The sequence below is a fragment of the Oculina patagonica genome, chromosome 2 (genome assembly GCF_052425735.1).
Source record: "Oculina patagonica isolate OP01 chromosome 2, crgOcupat, whole genome shotgun sequence".
NCBI lineage: Eukaryota > Metazoa > Cnidaria > Anthozoa > Scleractinia > Oculinidae > Oculina > Oculina patagonica.
Window position 1 is genome coordinate 25853460 of NC_135759.1, and position 19990 is coordinate 25873449.

A 19990-nucleotide genomic window follows, 5' to 3' on the forward strand; every position below is an offset into this window, starting at 1 on the left:
AGTGTTTGCACAAAAATCTTTGTGTTGACGTTACAGAAGCCTATTTACACGACGATGATAAAATTATTGAGAAAACAGTGATTGCCTTGAAAAATCAGGGGGCGGGAAGAAGGGATACAATTTAGTGAAAAGAGGCAGTTAAAAAAGAGGTTGCTTTTGTTTCTGGTTTTGATAAATTGCCATTAATTTATAATATTGGCTTTACAGAGGTCTAAAGAAGCAACAACTGATTAACATGGAACCACGTTTGTCAAACAACAACAACAACAACAACAAACGACGGAACAAGACGAAATCGCGAAAACCGTAAGAAATTTTTTTTTACGCTTTGGGTGTAAGAAGGGATATTGTATTTGTGTATTAGTGTCTTGTTGGCCATGTGACCTCTATCGTTTTTTTTTTCACCATAGATGGACTTTCCTGACCTTCCTCTTGAGGTTTACTTCAGTTTCATTTCACAGTACCCTGGGAACTATCTTCTCTTCCCTATTTTATGCTGTTTCCTGAAAACATTGAGGTTTCAGTGACCCCAGAGCGGCAACATAAATTAAGGGGTGGGAAACATAAGCTATTTTTTGCAGTGTTTCGTAAACCCGTTCACAATAACTTTTTCCAAGTTTTTTTGCATCTGATTGCCTATTAGCTAGTAAATAAAAATGTTATATCTCTGAAAACAAAAGGTCGTCGCAATTGATGTCACACTTCAATGTTTTGCACGTTCCCACCCCTGTACATTTAATGTTAAAAAGCAAATTTAAGGACCAACTAGACCAAATCAAACTGAAACAAACTGAAACAAAGTGCATTTGCAAACGGAGCAAAGGGGCTAACCTTGCATCATGAGAAAACTTTTTTCCTTTTATTTTTTTTTTTATAGAAAACTTACTGCGTGCAATAAAAACTGTTAATTTCGGCTCGGATCCGGAGTCATTGCCAAATAAGTTGTGTCTCAACGATCCATCCCCTAGTCTATATAGGGAAAGCTAAGTGACTGGTGACTGTCACATTTGAAAGCTTCCAGTGCTTTGGCCCTGATTTGTAATTTTTTAGTTTACAGTTTTGATTAGATTTGACTTGGCCTCACCTATTTTCAAATCGATTCCGTAACTGGCCACATTTATATACCTATATATAGGATTGTTCTTGAACACAGTGTGTAGCTAGTTAAAGGGACTGTATTACGGTTTTTAGACAAATTTACGCATGAGAAATTACCATCAACTTCAATGAAGTATAAAAATAACCTCTTAAGGAGGCTCGATGTAGTTTTTTTAGACTAAGGGTGGTTGTTTTGAAAATTAAAATTACCTAGGAAGCCAATGTTCGATTTTTGCCAAAATACACCATAATGATCAAATGTACCAAATTTTATTTTTTACCCGTCACTTAGCCAAACGGTTACCATAGCAACGATTGACGTTTTCTTTTGTTCTCAAACAAGCTTGATTTTCTCGAAATCTAGACTGACACTTGGTGTTTATTTTTTGATATGTTAAAGTTTAGTAGATTTACTAACTGTTGACGAAATTTTAGAAAAATCTGTAAGAGCGCAAACCAATCGAACATTGGCTTCCTAGATAATTTTAATTTTCAAAACAACCACCCTTCGGCTAAAAAAACTACATCGAGCCTCCTTAAGACAGCGAAGGAACATTTGAATAACACAGCAAGCACAAAAGAAGCTACGGATAGCAACTAAAGTGACAATGGGTTTTTGAAATATTGTTGGGCTGAACAGTTTTCAAACTTTATCTCGTTTGCTTGTATCTTTAAATTATAACGCCCGGGAGACAAATTTGGTTGCACTAAAGCTTTGGATTTGTCACTTATATCCGCAGAAGTAATTCCTTGCCAGACATTAAGTTTCATATCAAGTATTTGGGAAAACACAGTCCCTTTAATTCTCCTTACATTGGTTGTCATAGTAACTGCGAGTTACAGATTAAAACTGTGACATTTCGAATTAATGAAAAACCATCTAAGACAATTGCAAAAAACAAAGTATTGAGTAAGCATGCAAACACACAAAAGTACCACAGTAAGACTTTTATAAAGGTGCTACATAACGTACGTTGCATCTTAAAAAAATTGGCCATTCTTTTCGCGTTTGTCGCTCATAATCTGTTTTCCTCCCAGTCGTAGCCATTTTTGTTAAAATATTTTTACTTCTTTGGTGTTTTATTTTGGGGTTCCTTTCTATTTGAAAGTAACCACTGTGCATCCAAAAAAAGCCTTAAAGTATCATGACATAGCTACTTCAACACTATTCTTAAGTTTCTATGCCAACTGTGATCACTTATAGAACTTTATACCTTCTCCCGGATTACCGCTAATTATGAATACATTGTAACTAAGCTGCAATATATTCACTGTAATCTTCTAATATCAGAAACCCATAGCCGTTTCTTCATGTTTTTTGTTTTTAATCACTTACTTAGCATTTATAATCCGGTCTTTATTTGAATTTTTTTTGAGCCGCTTCACTATATGTCTAGGCACTTTGTTAGGAATGGTGCATGTGTTGAAAGAATGACGTTTTCCAATTAAGATTATCATATCGATTAAATATTCTACATTCTGCAATCAAGTGACACTATCAAGATTTACAAAAGGTTTAAGATCTTTAATTTAAATTTATTGTCAGCCAAAGAACCAAGATACATCAGCTAATCCGCTAAAGTCAAATTGAAAATTTTTCTCTTCTAATGCAAATTACTTTTGTAAGCCGATTCGACGTTTCGCTTGTGGTTTAATTGGAGACGTTACGGATAGACAAAAGGCGGTTAGGTTTCCGTATATTTAGGCCGCGAGTAAACCTTTCTCGAGTTTCCTAGGACTTCTGCCAGCATTATTGCTCGAAAATTCAGATAGCTCGGTTCTTTACTCATTTCCCGACCGTACTGGCTTCAAAGCTGTTCTATGATCTAACAATGTCGAAACATATAAGAGCTGCATTTATTGTATTTCTGATCAAGGTAAGGAAATGAAAATTTACACAGTTAATTTTTGAATTCCGCTATTCGGATGTTCTTATTCACATGTGTGTCGCCATCTATCGTTTCTAAGGTATGCATACTACGTCGAGACGGGATAAGTAGTGTAGGTAAGTAGAACCCAATTTGTTTAAGCCCATACCGTAAAGTGAATTAACTTCTACTCTTCACTTCTCACTAAGACGATGCTAGTCTGGATTACAGAAAAGGTCGTCTTAAAGGGCAAGGGAACGTAATTAGTTTCTTAGATAGATTCTTTTCTCTGTCGGTGGTCGGCTAAACGATGTATTTTGGACATAAACAGAAAGTCCCCTCGATATTTTCAATATATTGAGCGAATTGCGCTTTTCTCTTTTAAGATTGCTCACTCAAATGTATTACTTTGTAAATACTCTAAAGAGTGGGTACTCGAGCAATTTTAATTTGCTGCATGCTATGTTATCATTGTAACATGCCCTAGACAGCTGCAGACGCAATGTTCGGTTGGGCATTTAATCCCCGTCCTAGAATACTTTAAAACAGTTCTTTAATTTTTAGCATAAGGCAAGTTAAAGAATGAAAGTTCCAATTGCATCCAACAATAACGAACGCCACCTTACTTTTTTGACTAAAACCTTTCTCGTTTTACACAGTGAGGCATTCGGTGGACCGTGTGACGTCAGCGACTGACACAACAAATGCCTCTTTAGTTAAAGTAATTGACAGCATATTGAGCTCCTTCGGACTTGTGGTTTTAAACTTAAACCACAGATGTCAGTTTAGCTGAATACTTTGTAATTAGGTGCTCTTTAAAGTGGTTTTTGTCAAAAGCATGGATTATACTCTCTTTTCCTATAAGAATATATGTTATAAGAATGTCGAGGCTAAAATTTGCGAAATTGTAAGAATATTTTAAGAATAAACCCGAGGCTGAGATTTTAAAAAGAATATAATTGTGTGCTAAAAACTGTAAATACGATACAATCATCAGTGCTGTTTTTAACTAAACAGTATAAAATTTTTCCTTTCTCTACGTGGCAAAACTTGCCAAAAAACAAACAAAAACAAAAGCAGCGGTAGCATTTCTGCAACACCAAACACTGTTGTAAATGATACCTCAATATATCTCAAAACGGAAATGTCATACACTATAATCTAAGAATATTCACAAGAATAGTTTCAGCCCAAAATCGGCAAAAATAAGAAATGTCAGCCTGGTCTGGAAAAAGATATTCTTATAGAAAAAAGAGAGTGTATAACTGTGTAAGCAGTACGAGGACTTAATCTTGTTCTTCTCTAGCCTGCGTGGCCGGCGTTCAAAGGGCAAAGGAGAAGGGGAGTTCGAGCGCGAAGCGCGAGGTGCGAGGAGAGAGCGCGAAGTGCGACACGCTCGAACTCCCCTTCTCCTTCCCCTTTGAACGCCGGCCTTGCAGACTAGTTCTTCTCGAAACTTTCAATTAAACATAAAAGTCCAAAAAAGACTGAATTCCCAGGTGCTAGACAACTTAACTTGGTTCTCCGGTGGATTTTATTTTAAAACCGGAAAAGCTGGAATACCGGAAATTATAGGAAAAGAGTTCAAAACCAGAAAAAATAAAACTTCATACCTTTTCTTCAGTCTAAGAAAACGCTTGATTTGCTGTATTTTTTTAACAGAACTGGGGTAGCATTTCCCGGCGCCTTTCTTCAAGCATAAATTTTTTTGTAAGTTTTTTTCCTTCGTTAGAAAAAGAAAGTGGGTTTCAAAAAGAGCGAGATAATTTATGCACCTTAATTGCACTTCCTGAGTTTCCCGTGTAATAACATCATTTTCCTGCTACCTAATTTGTTATCTTTATATGCTTTTATTGTTTCATGGCATAAACCTGTCAATAAATTGATATTCTTTGTTTAATAGAAACTTAAGACATTTTTATTCAGCAAGGCATTTATTTAGATTTTTATATTATTTTTACCAAATCATTTTTCTTATAGCCAATTGTAAATAGTGTAAGTTTTGTTTTTGATTTCGTAGAGATTGTAAATATGTTCTTATTTTTGTATCCATTGTAATGTTTGTAATGCGCATTTGATTATTTTATAGAAAATGCGCAATATAAATATTATATAAATATCATTATTATTATTCTAGATCTGGCAAATGGTTGTACTAAAAAGTAGACTGCTTGCTCTTGTAAAAACCTTGATAGTTTGCGGCTCCGAGCACGAAATTCGACCATGCATTCTTATTGTAACTGTGTTCAGAAGAATTTCTTCGATTATCATCGTGCCTATATTCACTTGCCTATATTTACTATATTTAACCCTACTTTCACAGACGGTTTGCTTTGCACACGGTCTCAAGTGCCGTATTTTCTTCCCGACCAAAATGACTGCAGAAAGTTTTATGGCTGTTATATAGTTGGGAAAGAAGCCGTTCTTTACAACTGCCCGTCCGACCGTCCTTTTTATCATGCAACGAAAGGGACATGTATGAACATTGCGAGTGGAGGTATGCTTTATTATTTTTTTTTCATATAATTAAATTAAATTTTCTTATAACTTAGTGCTAATAGAGCAGTTTTCAATTGAGTGTCGTAAAACCAAAACCATAGTAATTACTCTGGCCAATCATATGCATAAAGGCCACAGACAATCCAGTGAACCAATCAAAACTTGAAGCAAATACATGTAACCGACACGAAGCTTGGGAAAACGTGCGCGAGCGAGTCACGATTGGTTTTGGTTTTAGTTCTGATTGGCTGAGAAAGAGGCGCGAGATTTTTAAGCCAATCACTAAGCGTAGCAATGCAAAACCAAAGCAAACGCAATTTACTTTCGACACTCAAGTGAAAACCGCTCTAATACCCATTGCAATACCTATGGATTGCTCCTCTTGCACGAGCCATGAAAAGCCATAAGCAGATCAAGTGAACTGGATATGAAATTAGGCAGAAGAAGAAAATCGCACGGAAAAGATAATTCAGTGATGACAATTGTTTTGTCAAGTAAAATATAACAGAATAAAAGACAGCCGTCAATGTCAGGTACCAAGCTTTCACCTTGAAGCGATCAAATTAATAAAAAAGCGCTGATTTTTTTACCCTTCATCCTGCAAATTTGCCTTCGAACCCAAAGACGTCATCACGTGAAATTTTGTCCTTACAACAAAAAGAGAACTTCAAGCTCCTGTAGTGCTTTGAAAGAACTACGTCACGGAACACGCAACTTGAAAAAATTGGCAAGTTTTTTCAAGTTTGTCATTCGTAATCCGTCTTAATCTTCGTCAGTAGAAACCATCCTTGTTTATTTTCGGGGTTTTATTACTCCTTTGTTGTTTTTCTATGTTTAAGAACTATTATTTTGAGGTTTCCTTCAATTTTAAAGTACAGTTGAACCCCGGTAACTCGAATTCTAAAGGGAAACGAAAAACAGTTCGAGTTAGCGGGGTTTTCGAGTTAACCGCGTAGAAATGACTGAAAAGTGGGTACAAGGGAAATGGAAGTTAGTTCGAGTTAGCGGGGTTGTTCGAGTTATCCGAGTTCGAGGTACCGGGGTTCTACTGTAATCTGAAAGATGACTTGGCATTGTCAGTGAATGTTTGTAACATGCAGTACTGTTAACTGTTCATGTGATATTTCACACCAGTTCAAGCGTCTAGAAATGTAACGTGACACGTATGGAGGCAAGAAAAGCGAAAATTAAATGGTTAAAACAATGAACTTACAATTTCACTTTTTTGCCAGACCAAACTGCATCTTTCTGTCCCATTTTACTGAGTCCAACTCCAACGACGTCTTCAATTGGGAGCCTAAGTCAGAGCGATATATTACGCTCCTCATCAGTAAGTCTGGTCTACAGTCATTATACGACACTGGTCACCCATGATGTTCCAACGCCTTCGATTTCAGGTAAGAGGAGCATCCCACATTTTTGTCACAGATTGCATAATGCAAATCAGGTGTATCGTAGATGACTGCCAATTCACTCACTCAATTAGTTGGTCGTTAACTTTCGTTTTTTATTCCACTGCTCACGTTCAAAGTGCTAAAGTTGTAACATTCTGTGAATAAACGTGACGAGGATGAAACGTCAATGCGAAGCTCATTGAAATAATGATAAGATGTTTATCAGCTTTGTCACAAGCGCGGCGTGCGAGTGTGTTCTAATCTTTGTTTCAAAAACAAACCTATAAATAATCTTGTGTCGAGTTGTTTAATTTGGTTTTACTATCCCTTCTAACGGACAGATTTACCCAATCAGTCCAGGATTTCTTCTAATAACCCTTTACTTTTTTAAGGAAGAACGAAAAACAAATGCTGCTCACACTTAAAATTTTGCATTAACGATATTTACATTCACCGGATGCAGTCATTCTTAGGCTCATAGAGACAATTGATTTGTCGACAAGTGACTGACTCCATATGAAGAGAATCTATATCAGTTTAAAAATGTAATCCAAGATACTTCATATTTAAATCAATCTAACGTTGTTTTTCTGTTCCCTGCAACAGTGAAATCGTCAGCAGTACCACACGGTACCTCCAGAAGGAAGGTATTGGTACCTACTTTGACGATCTCACAAGGCACAAGATCGCCTATAACCACAACAAGTAGGTCTTCAATCATTAATAAGTCTAGTATAAAGAGATAGCCAGCCAACCAACCAGCTAGTTTGCCAGCTAGTCTACTGGACAGAAAGACAGACAGACAGACAGACAGACAGAAAGGCAGACAGTCAGTCAGACAGACAGACAGACAGAAAAGCAGACAGGCAGATTGATTGATTCACTTTTATTTTCATACGGTAATTCCATTAGTAAAAAAACATATTTACGTTTACAGACAGACAGACAAACAGACAGACAGACAGACAGACAGACAAACAGACAGACAGACAGACAGACAGACAAACAGACAGACAGACAGACAGACGGGTAGATAGAATAACTGTCTGTGGCAAATAAAGCATAAAATAATTGGTTGTGCTTTTTTGTAGTTTCAAGAACCTCAAGCCCGACTGTAAATCCCTTAAACTGGAAACTCTGTCAGTTAGTGCCTGTTCAGGAAAAGGTGAGTGGAAAATGTTGGTCATCGACAGTCCTTAACCTTTGTTTGACTCGCAAAAGAGTCTTAAATGAAGATGTTCCGTTAGAAATGGACAATTGAAACTCAAAATTTCCAATGGACAAACAAGCGGTGTCTAAGAGTTGGGCGTGGCCAATTGTTGTTAGTATGGCAATGTTTTAATCCTGTTTAGACGGAACAGTCGCTCTTTTTTGTTCAGCTTTGGCAGCGAATACTAAAGATCTCCAGTTAGCCGATACCTCTTTTCAAAGAGGGGGGACAACCCGAGATCTAGACATCTTAAACCTCTGCTTAAGTAATTGGAACATGCAACAGACTGTGCCTTTGCTAAACAGTGTTTTGTCTCTTAAAGATTAAATGCCTCACAAAAGAGACTGAAAAATTCAAGGAGAGGATGCACAGCAATACATCTATAATGACGATGCGGGATATTTTACGGGTAAGTGGTTCAGCTAAAAGAAAATTTGACATTGGTTTGTGGTCCAAATAAACTCGAAACATGAAATACGATGTTATTATTCCTTAAAATGGTATACTCATAGAAACAGATTTATGGTATAAATCGCTTTTATAGACAACTGCAAACGATGCTGGCGATGTCCTTGAAACCCTCAGTTCACAAAGAAACAGTTCTGCTGCATTCAACGCTTTCGAAGTCATAGCCGTTCTAGACGACCTGTGGAAAGAAGTTGTGAAGGATCTGACGAACAGCAACGAAACCATACGAATCTTTACGAAGAGCTTCGGTAAGCACTGACAAATAGCAGCGAAACCATTCGAATATTCGCGGAGAGCTTCGGTAAGCACTGACAGCTAGCAGCGAAGTCAGTGTAACCATACGAACATTCACGGAGAGCTTCGGTAAGCATGCACATTTGACGAATACTGACCAGGATTACCAGCGAAAATTTACGAATACTTACGGAAAGTTTTGGTACTAAGCATTTGACGAATACCAGCGAAACCACACGAATATTTAAAAGAAGTCGCAGAAAAAACCTAACCTGCCAAAAGCTTCTTACTTTTAACCTACTACTATGTTTCTTCTTATTTTAGTGTTTGAAAGTGTAAAGGTCAGTGGCATGTATAAATTTCCTGAAGAATCTCAGCTTGACCTATACAACAAGACGTCCTGGAAACAAATGTATATACGCTTGCCACAGAAACTGCTCTCTGAAGACAAATGTAAGTACCCGAAGAGCAATGAAAGCCAAAAGAATGTCTGGTTTACGCAAGTTCTTCGCCTTTCCTATTCAAACTCGGATGTTTTCCTACCGCTATTACCTACAGGGCCATTTTGTAAAAGCTCCCGCGAATCAAACGATAAAAATTAATGACACTACATACTTGAAAACGGGTTGAAACAAAGTCATGTCAAGTCAACTGAACAGCAAAAATGTTGATAGTTACAATATTTTTTCGCAGATCCTTGCCGCTCAGTAGGTGCTCTGTATATGAATGTGCATTCTATGGTACCAGTACGAATGTAAGTATTCACTTTTCATTAATTTAATTTTTTTTGTTCTAACTCACTTTGAAAAAGAGTGATGGCCTGGAGCCTTAGTGGCCACGTGATCCCTTATGGAGTTTTTGTGTCCCCTTAGATCATTCCATGAGTGCTCCATTGTGAGTAAGCTTTTATGTGCGGTTGTTAACATTTGTGTGTCTTCTTTATGCGTATTAAAGGATTACGATTTTTACCCATTCAAGGCACGTTTAAGTTTCGAGTAGCACACCTTTTAAGCTATGCTACGTCTTTGTATCTGCACATTTATATTTTTTTGTTAATAAAGTGTTTTCCTTTTTTCCCCACGAATTCAGAAACTACTCTACCTCACTCTCTGTATTTTACTGTGAAATGGCTCATAAAATTCGCAGAAAAAAATCCCTCTTTTCAAAAAGTGCTAAATAAGCATTGTCATTGTCATCATCATCACATTATTCATCAGTTTACGATTGTTGTAGGATTGGCACTAATCAGACTCTAAAGATGAACAGTCACGTGATCTCCATGTCACTCAGTGTTCCAGTAAAAGAGAATGTTGAAAGAAATATCTTCGTTGTAATGAAGCATGTAAAGGTAAGTTACGAAAAAGCAAGCGAGAGGGTCACCTAGAAAGAATTCAGTGTTATCATTGTTTTGCTGTGTAGAATTTTGTTTCAGCTAGATTGACAGAAACAGGTTGTTCTATACAAGCTCAGCTGGTTGACAATTCAGCTGAATGAGATGTTTTTGTCCCCGTAGGTTCTTGATGAAAATGAGTATACATACTGTGCTTTCTGGGATTTTTCGATCAAGTAAGTGTACTACTACTATATCAATTTTACCCTGCTATAAATTTAGTTGAAAGCCCTTTCCTTATGCTTATGCATGTACCTTCACTGTGCCAATAGTGGCTATTGGGCAATGAATTCGAGCGTGCCTTGTCAGAGTACAAAGCACAGAAATGAAGTCTTTCTGCACCTGCAAAAAGTTAAAAAAAACATTTCATTTTAAAGCAAAACAATTGAATGAATTTTTTAATCAATCACTAGAACCAAAGACTTATGTCGGAAGGTCCACAACCCCGAGTGCAACATCGTTTGTTTTGCCCTCATACACTATGCATCAATAACATAATCGCAATTTCTCTATTGGTTAGTTGCATGAACACACGCAACATCTATTGTGTTTTGTCAGGTATTGTGCAGGGTCAACACCCAAAATAGCGGACAAAAACAAACAACAAAGACATTTTTGGGGTTTCCTGACCATCTCCCTCTATAAACTATGCTATAGAACAGTTCCTTTGGCGTTAAATTACCCATACTATATATTTTATGTTGCATGCCTGGAACTGACAGGTTAAAAATGATATCTTTATTTCGAATCTTGCTACAGGCACAAATAAATGGTAATGGTTTTGTGCAATTATGTGCTTAAGGGTGGGTAACAGAATATGCCTTGTGTTGCATGCTTAATTTTTATATTGCTTGCGCGAACTCTTACTCCGTCTTCCAAATAAGAACCTGTCGAAAGGGATAAATCGAAGGTTGTTGCATTTTCTACATTTTTTTGCTAGCACTTCTTACGGTCGAGGAGCTTGGTCACGTGAGGGTTGTCACGTGGTTACTGAGAAGTCTAACAACACACATACAGTGTGTGCCTGTGGTCATCTTACCAACTTTGCTATTCTCATGGGATCAGGGGAATTCTCGGTAAGTGTAGTAAAGCCCGCGCCGGCCGCATAGCTTTGTGGAGAAAAGTTAAAATTCTAGCAACTAACTGTCCCGCTAGAATGGTAGCAAAATTATGCCGCAGCATTTTTCAGAGTATTTAGCGCCGTGTCCTGTTTTAAAACACCACTGTAAGACCTAGGAGCCCTGCTTTGCCTATTTAAGTCAAATGTTTGCATTTTTGCCCACTTTCATGAAGTTACGCCATCTTTTGAACTTCCCTGCTCCCCTTCACCGACGTCTACCCCGCATTACACTGGTAGAACGTACTCCTCATCGGTCCAGGCACAATTATTTTTTCCATAACGTATCTATGCCCAGGCTATAAGTGGCTGTTGTAGCTGTGAAGATCTTTTTACTGTAATGTTCAATAAAAATGCATAACTTTTCATTATTCAAGCTTATTGTTCTCCTTATTTCCTATATTTTTTCCATTTTCCAGTTGTCAAAAGCCAATAAGTTTGCGCTGAGTATCATTACATACGTTGGCTGCGTGTTGTCTTTATTTGGAGCAGTTGGCGCCATTACTTCGTTTGCGGTTTTTACGTAAGTTTCACTTTGATAAAGTACTAACTCAGGGACAAATTGTCCTCGTCTTTGTTTCTAACAGGCCAAGGCATTTCTAAGAAAGTGTTTGCAAGAAATGTAATAGCATAACCGAAACATTGTACTTTCTTCCGTAGTTAATTTGGAAGATCCAGCAAGCAAAGCTATCGAACATCCCACTGCTAAAAACATAGGCTACGTATAGTTTTACCAGGGGGTTATACAGTTAACTCTCTCTAAGACGGACACCTTCGGGACCGGCTTCAACTGTCCGTCTTATAGAGGTGTCCGTCTTATAGGGAGTTTAGTTTCAGTATAATGACTGAAAAACGGCAGGGACGGGACCAACACCCCGTGTCCGTCTTATGGTGGTGTCCGTCTTATAGAGGTGTCCATTAAGAGAGAGTTGACTGTAATCTGAAAAAAAAAAACCCACACGACTAGAGTGCGGCCGTCTGGCTTCCCCCCTCCCTCCCCCTCGGTGGGGGGAGTAATTGGTACAAACGTAACACGGCGAACAGGGGAACAATTAGTTTCTGCTCATGAAATGAGTACTTGTAATGTTTTTGTTTCCCTACAGACAGCTGAATACAGACCGTCACATTATACATGGAAACCTGTTGATCTCTATCGCCATCTCTCAGACAATATTTTTAATTGGAATAGAACAGACTCAGAACAAGGTTTGGTCTTTAGGTTTTATAATCACTGATAAGATTTGTTATAAATAACACATGCACAAAGTGGAATTAAAAGTACTGCTAGATTTTCCTTTTGGCATAATGACGTCCGGCTATATATCCTACCATAAATCACCATCACCGTCTACAAGTAAACGAGATTGAACTCCATATCGAGACAAGCTTGAAATCAATCAGAAGTTCAGCAGGGTAACTAGTCCAGTTTTCGTACTCGTCATTTCATGTAAAGCTTCAGTAAGAGACAAATCACTGCAGACAAGATAAAGTGCATTGTTTCATGGGGCTCCAAGTCTCAATGCTAATTGTAGGGTGAAATTATCTCTACGCCGTTAACCGGCAAAGGCAATCATGATCAGCAGTGATCGTCCGGGTATCGATGCTGCTGGTGCTCTTAGCCTTAAATATAATGACAGTTTGTGCTATTTTTCTCTCCTTCCTATTTCTCTAGTTTCAGTGTAAGTTCACAGCAATCATGCTTCACTACTTCTACTTGGTATCATTCGGTTGGATGATGTGCGAGGGACTCCATCTCTACACCATGGTCGTCAAGGTCTTCAACCTGGCTTCAAAAATTTATCATTACATCGTGCTAGCTTGGGGTTAGTGTGCATGTTCTACTGAAGTCAGAATCAAACACATTTTTTTGATATCATGCATTATTACTGATGACATACCAATATTTTGGTTTGATTTTACACAGGAGTTCCAGCTTTCATTGTTTTCATAACAGCCGCTAGTAGATTCTCTGATTACGGAACAAAAACCAGGTAAAAAGGGACGAGAGTGTTGTTCAATTAACCATTAGTCCCAGCTTTGTAACGCAATTTGTTTTGTCTTACAGTTGCTGGATTTCACCAGAACGAAACGCACTGCTAGCTTTCATTATTCCTGTTGCTGGAACTATTCTGGTAAGTTAAAAGGTACCTCAAAAAACAAAACAAAAACAAAAACAAAGAAACAATAGAAAAAACAGAACGCTTAGTCCAACTAATCATATGTAAGCCTCAAACTAACAACTACCACATCCTTAGCTTCCAATTAAATATTATGAATTACTAAGATGCTACTGAGAGATAGAGTAAACGAGATGAGGAATGTGAATGGCTAATAACTAATTTTATGATAACGTGGAAAGTTAAATAAACTTGTGCTTGATTTAAAATTATTTCAGGCGAACATTGTGATTTTAGCGATGGTTTTGAATGAGATTTGTCGTCTTCACACAACAGGAAGAACATGCATGGGTGATATCGTCAGGTAACGCTCAAGGTGTTTTGTAAATAATTACAATTTTACCAGTGTAGCTCAGCTTAGAACGAACTATATATACTGACTGTTCTGAGCAGGACATATTCTCGCAGTTCCTCTCTCTACCCAGGGAAATCTGGCAATAAAATCCTTGGGGAGTGGGGTAGACTGCGATGGACACAAATCCCCTCAGGGGGAGTTGCAATGCATGTTACAGAAACGCTAACAGGGGACGTAGAGCATCTGGGAAGTCATCTGAGTGGGAGCCAGTCTGTTGGGGAACCAAACCGTGGATTGTCTTTTTATACTATTTTGTCTGTGTCCCCGTTAAATATAAAACGGTTTTTACTCGTGTGTCGAAATTTTTTTGCATTTGCTTTAGTTTTGCATTTCTACGCTTAGTGATCTAGACTACGAGCAGTCCCATTTTTCGCAGAGTCCACGAGCTTGAAGCGAAAAAAATTACGCGCGGGGGAGGAGGCGGGGCGAGGCGAGAAGCGCAAAAAATCTTCTCGCCTCGCCCCGCCTCCTCCCCCCGCGCGTATTTTTTCGCTTCAAGCTCGACGGACTCTGCGAAAAAATAGGGACTGCTCGTAGTCTATTAGTGATCATGATTGGTTTAAAACACGCACCACTTCTTGTCCAATCAGAAGTTAAACTGAAACCAATTGTAATTCGTGCAAACACGTTTTTCTGCGTTTTGCGCCTGCTACGTGTATTGTGTCTTTTGTGACTGGCCAGTGTGATTACTTTGTTATTTTTTCAATTGAAAAACCCAGGGGGGAGGGGGAAGCAACTTCCCTACATTCTCATATGAAATCTGAGCGATGCTCTCACAACTTGCAAGCAATCATCGGGGGGTAGTCAGCGGATGTCTCTAAGGCGCATGAGCAGCTCCTTTTTGTGAACTTGCCAACTATAATAGCATGGGACCAGTGAGAGAGTTCGATTTTTTATATGTAGTAATAAAAAAGACTTTCTAATTTTCTTTAAAGGCGAAAATTTCTCCGGAAAGGTTCTTGGTGTCAATATGTGGTGTTTGATATGAAATAAAACCATCACGGGAATGGTATGAAACCGTGGTGATCGGATATTCCCGCGCTGGTCGGAGCTATTGTTCTTGCTCTATTGTTTCGAGGTTTTTGTTGACTCGCTTCTTTGTTTTACTTCATTTACAATCTCCATGTGGGCCAGTTGAAAATCGTGGTACAAACATTTGCATTTCAGCACTGAAAAGTAGCACGGCATCACAAAATTCTGCGTTCTTAAAACTACACGACGATGACGAAATTTTCGGATAAACACGCTGCTTTTAGATTTTTAGTTAAGAGAATTGAACCCCTTTATAATAAGTGATTCCACGGCATTTCGCGGGAAAAAATTGCTTGTTGCATCATCGTCCAAAAACCGCTGACTACATCGTGCATTGATCGCTTTGCAAGTTGTGAGAGCATCGCTACTCGGTCGCAGACCTCGTTTCTTCCCCCCTGAAAAAAACCGCTCTAAGAAATTGATGTAAACAAACACAGAACAATAAGTTTAAACTTTGATGAGCAGAGTAGTTCTCTTTGTGCTTTCTCTTGTGTCATTTTGTTCTAAAAAAGTCTCCCATTATTAACGGCAGCAACATTTTCTTCCATTATAGATCGACTCTCAAGTCGCTAGTGGTTCTTTTCCCCCTTCTTGGAATCACGTGGTTGTTCGGCCTGCTGGTGTTTGCGACACAAAATGTCGTATTCCAGTATTTATTCGCTCTTTTTAACACCATGCAGGTACTTGACTATTTCATCGTGATTAAAAGTATAAATAAGCTCTACTTAATCTATAGATAGCATTATACCCATGGAGCATCAGGAGAAATTGGGCCTTATTTTTTTCAAGACGGGAAGCTCTTAGTTCGAATGTTCTAGTTTCCTTTTTTCCGCCTAAGTGCATATATTTAAGAGGCGCGGATTAGCGCGCTAGACTCCGGATCAAGTCATCCGAGTTCGAGTGCTAGCTCTGACTGGGGACAAACATCCTATCGCAGGGGAGGGGGGGGGGGCGGTTGGGGGGGGGTTAAAAATACTACTAGTCGCCAGTCGCTTAGCTTAAATTGACAGTTCTCAGCCAATGGGTCCTTGGAAGCTGACGGTCACAGTATGGTACAAAATAACACCATTCTGGAGGGAAAGGCGCGGGAATCCAAAACAGAGCGACTTCAACCAGACATGCTTGACTTTCTTTCGTTTTCAAGTCCCAGAGCGTACGCTTGCCCTCCCCCCCCCCCCAGCATGGTGGATGTGACTGTAAGCTGTAAAGGGCCCATTTCAGGAGATTCGATTAACAAGGACGTGCCTGCCATATTGGTGGAACACACAAGAGAAGCTTATTTGAAGTCTGTCGTTAATATCAACCAGCATTGCGGTGATTGTCACTTGCACATCAATTTCTTGTGAATTTGGTCAAAATCATAAAATTTAACGAATCGCATTCAATAATTGAACAAGTTAGAACACAATTTACATGACATTGTGTTTTACATTTACGAATTCAACTATTCTTACCTTTCGAACCTAAGTGTTACCGGCCTGAATGTCTGTCATGTCCTCTCCATTCTTCAGGCTTTGTTGCACATACATTTTAACAAACCAGTCGACAGCTCATAATTTAGTCAGTAGCTTTTCCACATTTTGAAGTGTTTCATCAGTTTCATTGTTTTCTTGTCAGTCGTCGTTTTCGACGCCATATTGGATGATGTTTGTCTAAATTTTGGAAGCCGATGAAGGGGCTTGGGGACGATGCTTGTAATTTTAAATTGCAAATTATGTTAATAAATCCCGCCAAAACAAGAAAAGCAAAGGTGCAATTTCGTATTGTGCTATACTTAAAAAACAAGAATGGTTATACGATACTTTGTTTTTTTTTTCAGGGTTTTTTCATCTTTCTCCTCCACTGTCTGTTTAATTCTGAGGTGTGTATCTGTTGTATTAAAACATTATTTTGTCGTGTTCTATCGTAGGGTATTAACGTGGTCAGAGGGTGATATTTTGATTTGAAATTTCTGAAAAATATAGTTGATCTGTGCTGTAGCATTATAGGCGTTTTCCAAGCCAGTGATCAACAATAACGTATAACAGTTATAATAAATTCATTGCCTATATATAGCAAGCAACTATGTTGTCATACATCACCTACATCACTTTTGGTTACCCTCGGATCTATAGAGTAGCTTATACAGCTAATATCTCCCAGCATTCCACAGTACGCAGTACAATGGAGCAAAGACCAGACCACAACACCGGGAACTCGATGCCCTTCTCTTTACGATAAGTGTGTGGGTTCTTTTACGTCCCCTGCTGACCGTGACAATGAAGATGCAGGAGACGGGGCCTACGGTTTATCGTTCTTATTCGAGAAAACTAGAATATTAAAACCATTTGCAGATGTCATTGCAAAGGCAGCATATTCTCCTCAGTTATTTTAAGACCCTGAGTGTTGGTCCGGTCTGGGAGTCGAACCCGAGATCTCCCGCACGGTAGTCCGGCGCTCTACCAACTGAGCTAACCGGTCAGCGGTCATGATTTACCACCAGATTCTCAAAACTTAATTAAATGAAATGTATGGTAACAGGCTAATGAACAACTAGCATGGAGACTCAAAACGTGGTGTGGCTAATACTTTTTAATGTGACTGATAAAAAGGTCACTAATAATTAACAAAGTGAAGACGTGATAAATATTTTACCTCGTCATTTCAGATTCGCAAGAACTTCAAGCGCAAGAAAGAGGCGTGGAAATCTCTCAAAGCTTTTCGCTACATCCGTAAACGGTTATCAACCTCTTCAGTGGTACCGGCAGGTCCTCGCAGCTCCCTCTCAGAGAAAGCCTCTACGTTTAGGGTGAGTGTAATGTGAAGTTCCCTATTCTGATGATTCCCAATATAAACAGGGCTAGCATTTTTTATACTTAGTCATATCTTAGGAGGTGCGTTGCCTAATACTTAGTACATTGAACTACCTGAGGTCCTGTGAGTTTTGGAGACGACACTAGCTTGACTCTCACATTGCCTCTCCGTTTTTCCTTTATTTTAACCTCAACTAACCCTCTATACACGATCTTCTAGAATATTGTTTTGCTCTTTCTTTTGTCTCCTAAACTCAGAGTGTACACTAAGTATGCCCAAAAATAGTTGGTTAAAGAAAAATGTTATACTCGCTGCGAGCAGGATTCGAACCTGCGCGGGGAAACCCCATTGGATTTCGAGTCTAACGCCTTAACCACTCGGCCATCGCAGCTGATGTGTTGGTTTGTGTGTTTGTAATATCAACCATTGTAGTTTCTGATAGTTATTGACCTTGAGCAAGGTTTATAACAGTGTTTTTACCTCCACTCACACCTACTTAACATACAGGCCCTATGATAAAGTCAAAACAGAATGTCACTATCACTTATTAATTCCCTGTTACCTTTTGGCTTTTTTCAGGCTTCTTCAGAGTAATGGCGTTTGCTGAAAGCTGATTGTTGTGTGCATAGATCATCTATGGCTGACATGGGCCACGGAAGGAAGGGGAAAAAATGGATAGTTTTTTTGGTCAGAAATGGACAGACGTGATTATAATTATCATCAAATCAAGAGTAAATGACGCGATGGCCTGGTGCTTAGTGCGTGGGATTTTTTCGAGCCCTGTTGTGTTCTTAGTCAAGACATTTGTTCCCTTCAGTGCAGCTTTCTTCCCAGGAGAATAATTTGGTACTGGCGACAGAATGCCTGACAGAATGCATCCCAAGTATGGGATTAACATAACTTGTTAATTTTATTGTGCAAGTCTTAGTCGTATTTGCTCCCTATAGGCCGAGAGTCGATCTGGAAAAATAATGTGGCAGTTCTAACGAAGCTAAAGATGATACATGGTATATTATCGACACTTAGACCCCTTTAGCATTACGTGCATGGCGGCTTTCTATCGACATCCATCTTTCGACATGCTAAACAAACTAGACGGATCGAAATCCGCCAATCATAGCTCACTAGCATGACCTTCTGAACTTGTGGGCTTACATTTTGTATGAAACCAACACCGATATGCATCGGTTTTGATTGGGTAATTTCAAACAGCACGTCAAATACGATGTCGAAAGATGGATGAACAAAGATAGCTATGCACGTAACACTGAAAGCGGGTGTAATGATTACAGTACTCATACAATACCCGTCCTAAGTTTGCAACAGAAGGTTCCATCTCAGACTAAGAAGGCACTTAACCAAAACTCAGTGTCACTGAGTTTTACTAACTGCCACATCCTGTTAAGCTGAAATACTTTTCTAATTTCTGTGAACTCGGAGATTCAAAAACTGTAATTTAATAAGAACTTTTAAACTGTTCGCGTGGTCAGCTGTACCTTCCTTCTTCCTAAGAGCGGCATTCAAGCAACTGTAAACGTCAAGCGCGAATATGCAATTTCATCATGTTTGATTTGTAAAAATTAGGCCTTTTACAAAGCTTTTTTACCCGACCTCTTTTTCCCTTGATTTTGAGACGCCGAGCGCGCAATTTTACAGCGTAGCTCTAAGACTAGACATACTTTTGATCCACGAGGAAAATTAAATTAAAAAAAGTTGGAGTGTTAAAAGATAGGTAATAGTATTTAGACCCATTAACAATTTCACAGGAATGACATAACACTTTAGGAGTTTCATTGTTTATTTTGCACATATTGTTCATTGTTATGCGTTTATGGCTACATGTAAATAAAAAAAATTCTGATTACGTATGTATCCAGTGTCAATGTAATTGACTTTTGCATGGTATTAACTATCACTTATTGTATATACACATTACATGTAATATTTCAGGTAATTTAAAAATTACATGACTAGGTTGCTACCAAACAAACTGTACTAGTAGTCAGGATATATATATTTTTTAATAAAAGTACTCTTCTAAAAAGGCGTTTTTTATATTTAACTTAGCCTTCTCAGTATATGGCCTACCTAAAAAAAACCTCATAAGCCCCACCCCTCTCCACGTTTTAGTTCCCCCTACTCAGAAACCGAAATATGCAAGCCGTAGTGTCCTTGATTATATGCTCTTAGACCCTCGTTAATACTTATAACCTCCTCCGGCTCTGCGCAATCTCAAAGAGAAAAAATACGATAAGCAGAGGCCTATCAAACCAAATAATAAAAAAAACGGAAGCAAACCAAGCAAGCAAGTCTGAAAAGCCGATGCATTATTTTTTCGATTATGGTGCTTTTTTA

General features: G+C 38.6%; 2 protein-coding genes and 1 non-coding gene across 4 annotated transcripts in view; 1 reads left to right on the forward strand and 2 right to left on the reverse strand.

Moving 5' to 3' along the window:
- The window catches only part of LOC144643794 (uncharacterized), a 128706-nt gene that overhangs the window by 97941 nt on the left and 10775 nt on the right, over positions 1 to 19990 (reverse strand). The gene's annotated exons all lie outside the window — the stretch shown is intronic.
- LOC144643784 (adhesion G-protein coupled receptor D1-like) lies at positions 2597 to 19673 on the forward strand. Of its 2 annotated transcripts, XM_078503126.1 has the most exons (23): positions 2597 to 2975; positions 3067 to 3103; positions 5290 to 5463; positions 6698 to 6862; positions 7466 to 7564; positions 7951 to 8024; positions 8392 to 8478; positions 8614 to 8785; positions 9096 to 9224; positions 9465 to 9525; positions 10005 to 10119; positions 10285 to 10337; positions 11102 to 11237; positions 11698 to 11801; positions 12382 to 12484; positions 12951 to 13101; positions 13203 to 13269; positions 13344 to 13410; positions 13674 to 13759; positions 15396 to 15522; positions 16662 to 16703; positions 17490 to 17630; positions 18215 to 19673. In XM_078503126.1, exons 1-23 carry the CDS (start codon positions 2931 to 2933, stop codon positions 18227 to 18229), a joined length of 2250 nt encoding a protein of 749 aa, XP_078359252.1. In that variant the 5' UTR covers positions 2597 to 2930; the 3' UTR covers positions 18230 to 19673. The 2 variants fall into 2 exon arrangements, with proteins under 2 accessions (XP_078359252.1, XP_078359251.1); XM_078503125.1 differs by lacking the exons at positions 2597 to 2975; positions 3067 to 3103 and having other exon boundaries at positions 4260 to 5463.
- Trnas-cga (transfer RNA serine (anticodon CGA)) lies at positions 17945 to 18026 on the reverse strand. The gene has a single exon. It is a non-coding gene; the product is annotated as a tRNA-Ser (tRNA).

Coding starts and splice junctions, on each gene's coding strand:
- LOC144643784 (XM_078503125.1), top strand. CDS start 5,190: ATGCATTCTTATTGTAACTGTGTTCAGAAGAATTTCTTCGATTATCAT. Junction 8,025..8,391: donor TAGTGCCTGTTCAGGAAAAG/GTGAGTGGAAAA, acceptor TGTCTCTTAAAG/ATTAAATGCCTCACAAAAGA. Junction 15,523..16,661: donor CTCTTTTTAACACCATGCAG/GTACTTGACTAT, acceptor TTTTTTTTTCAG/GGTTTTTTCATCTTTCTCCT.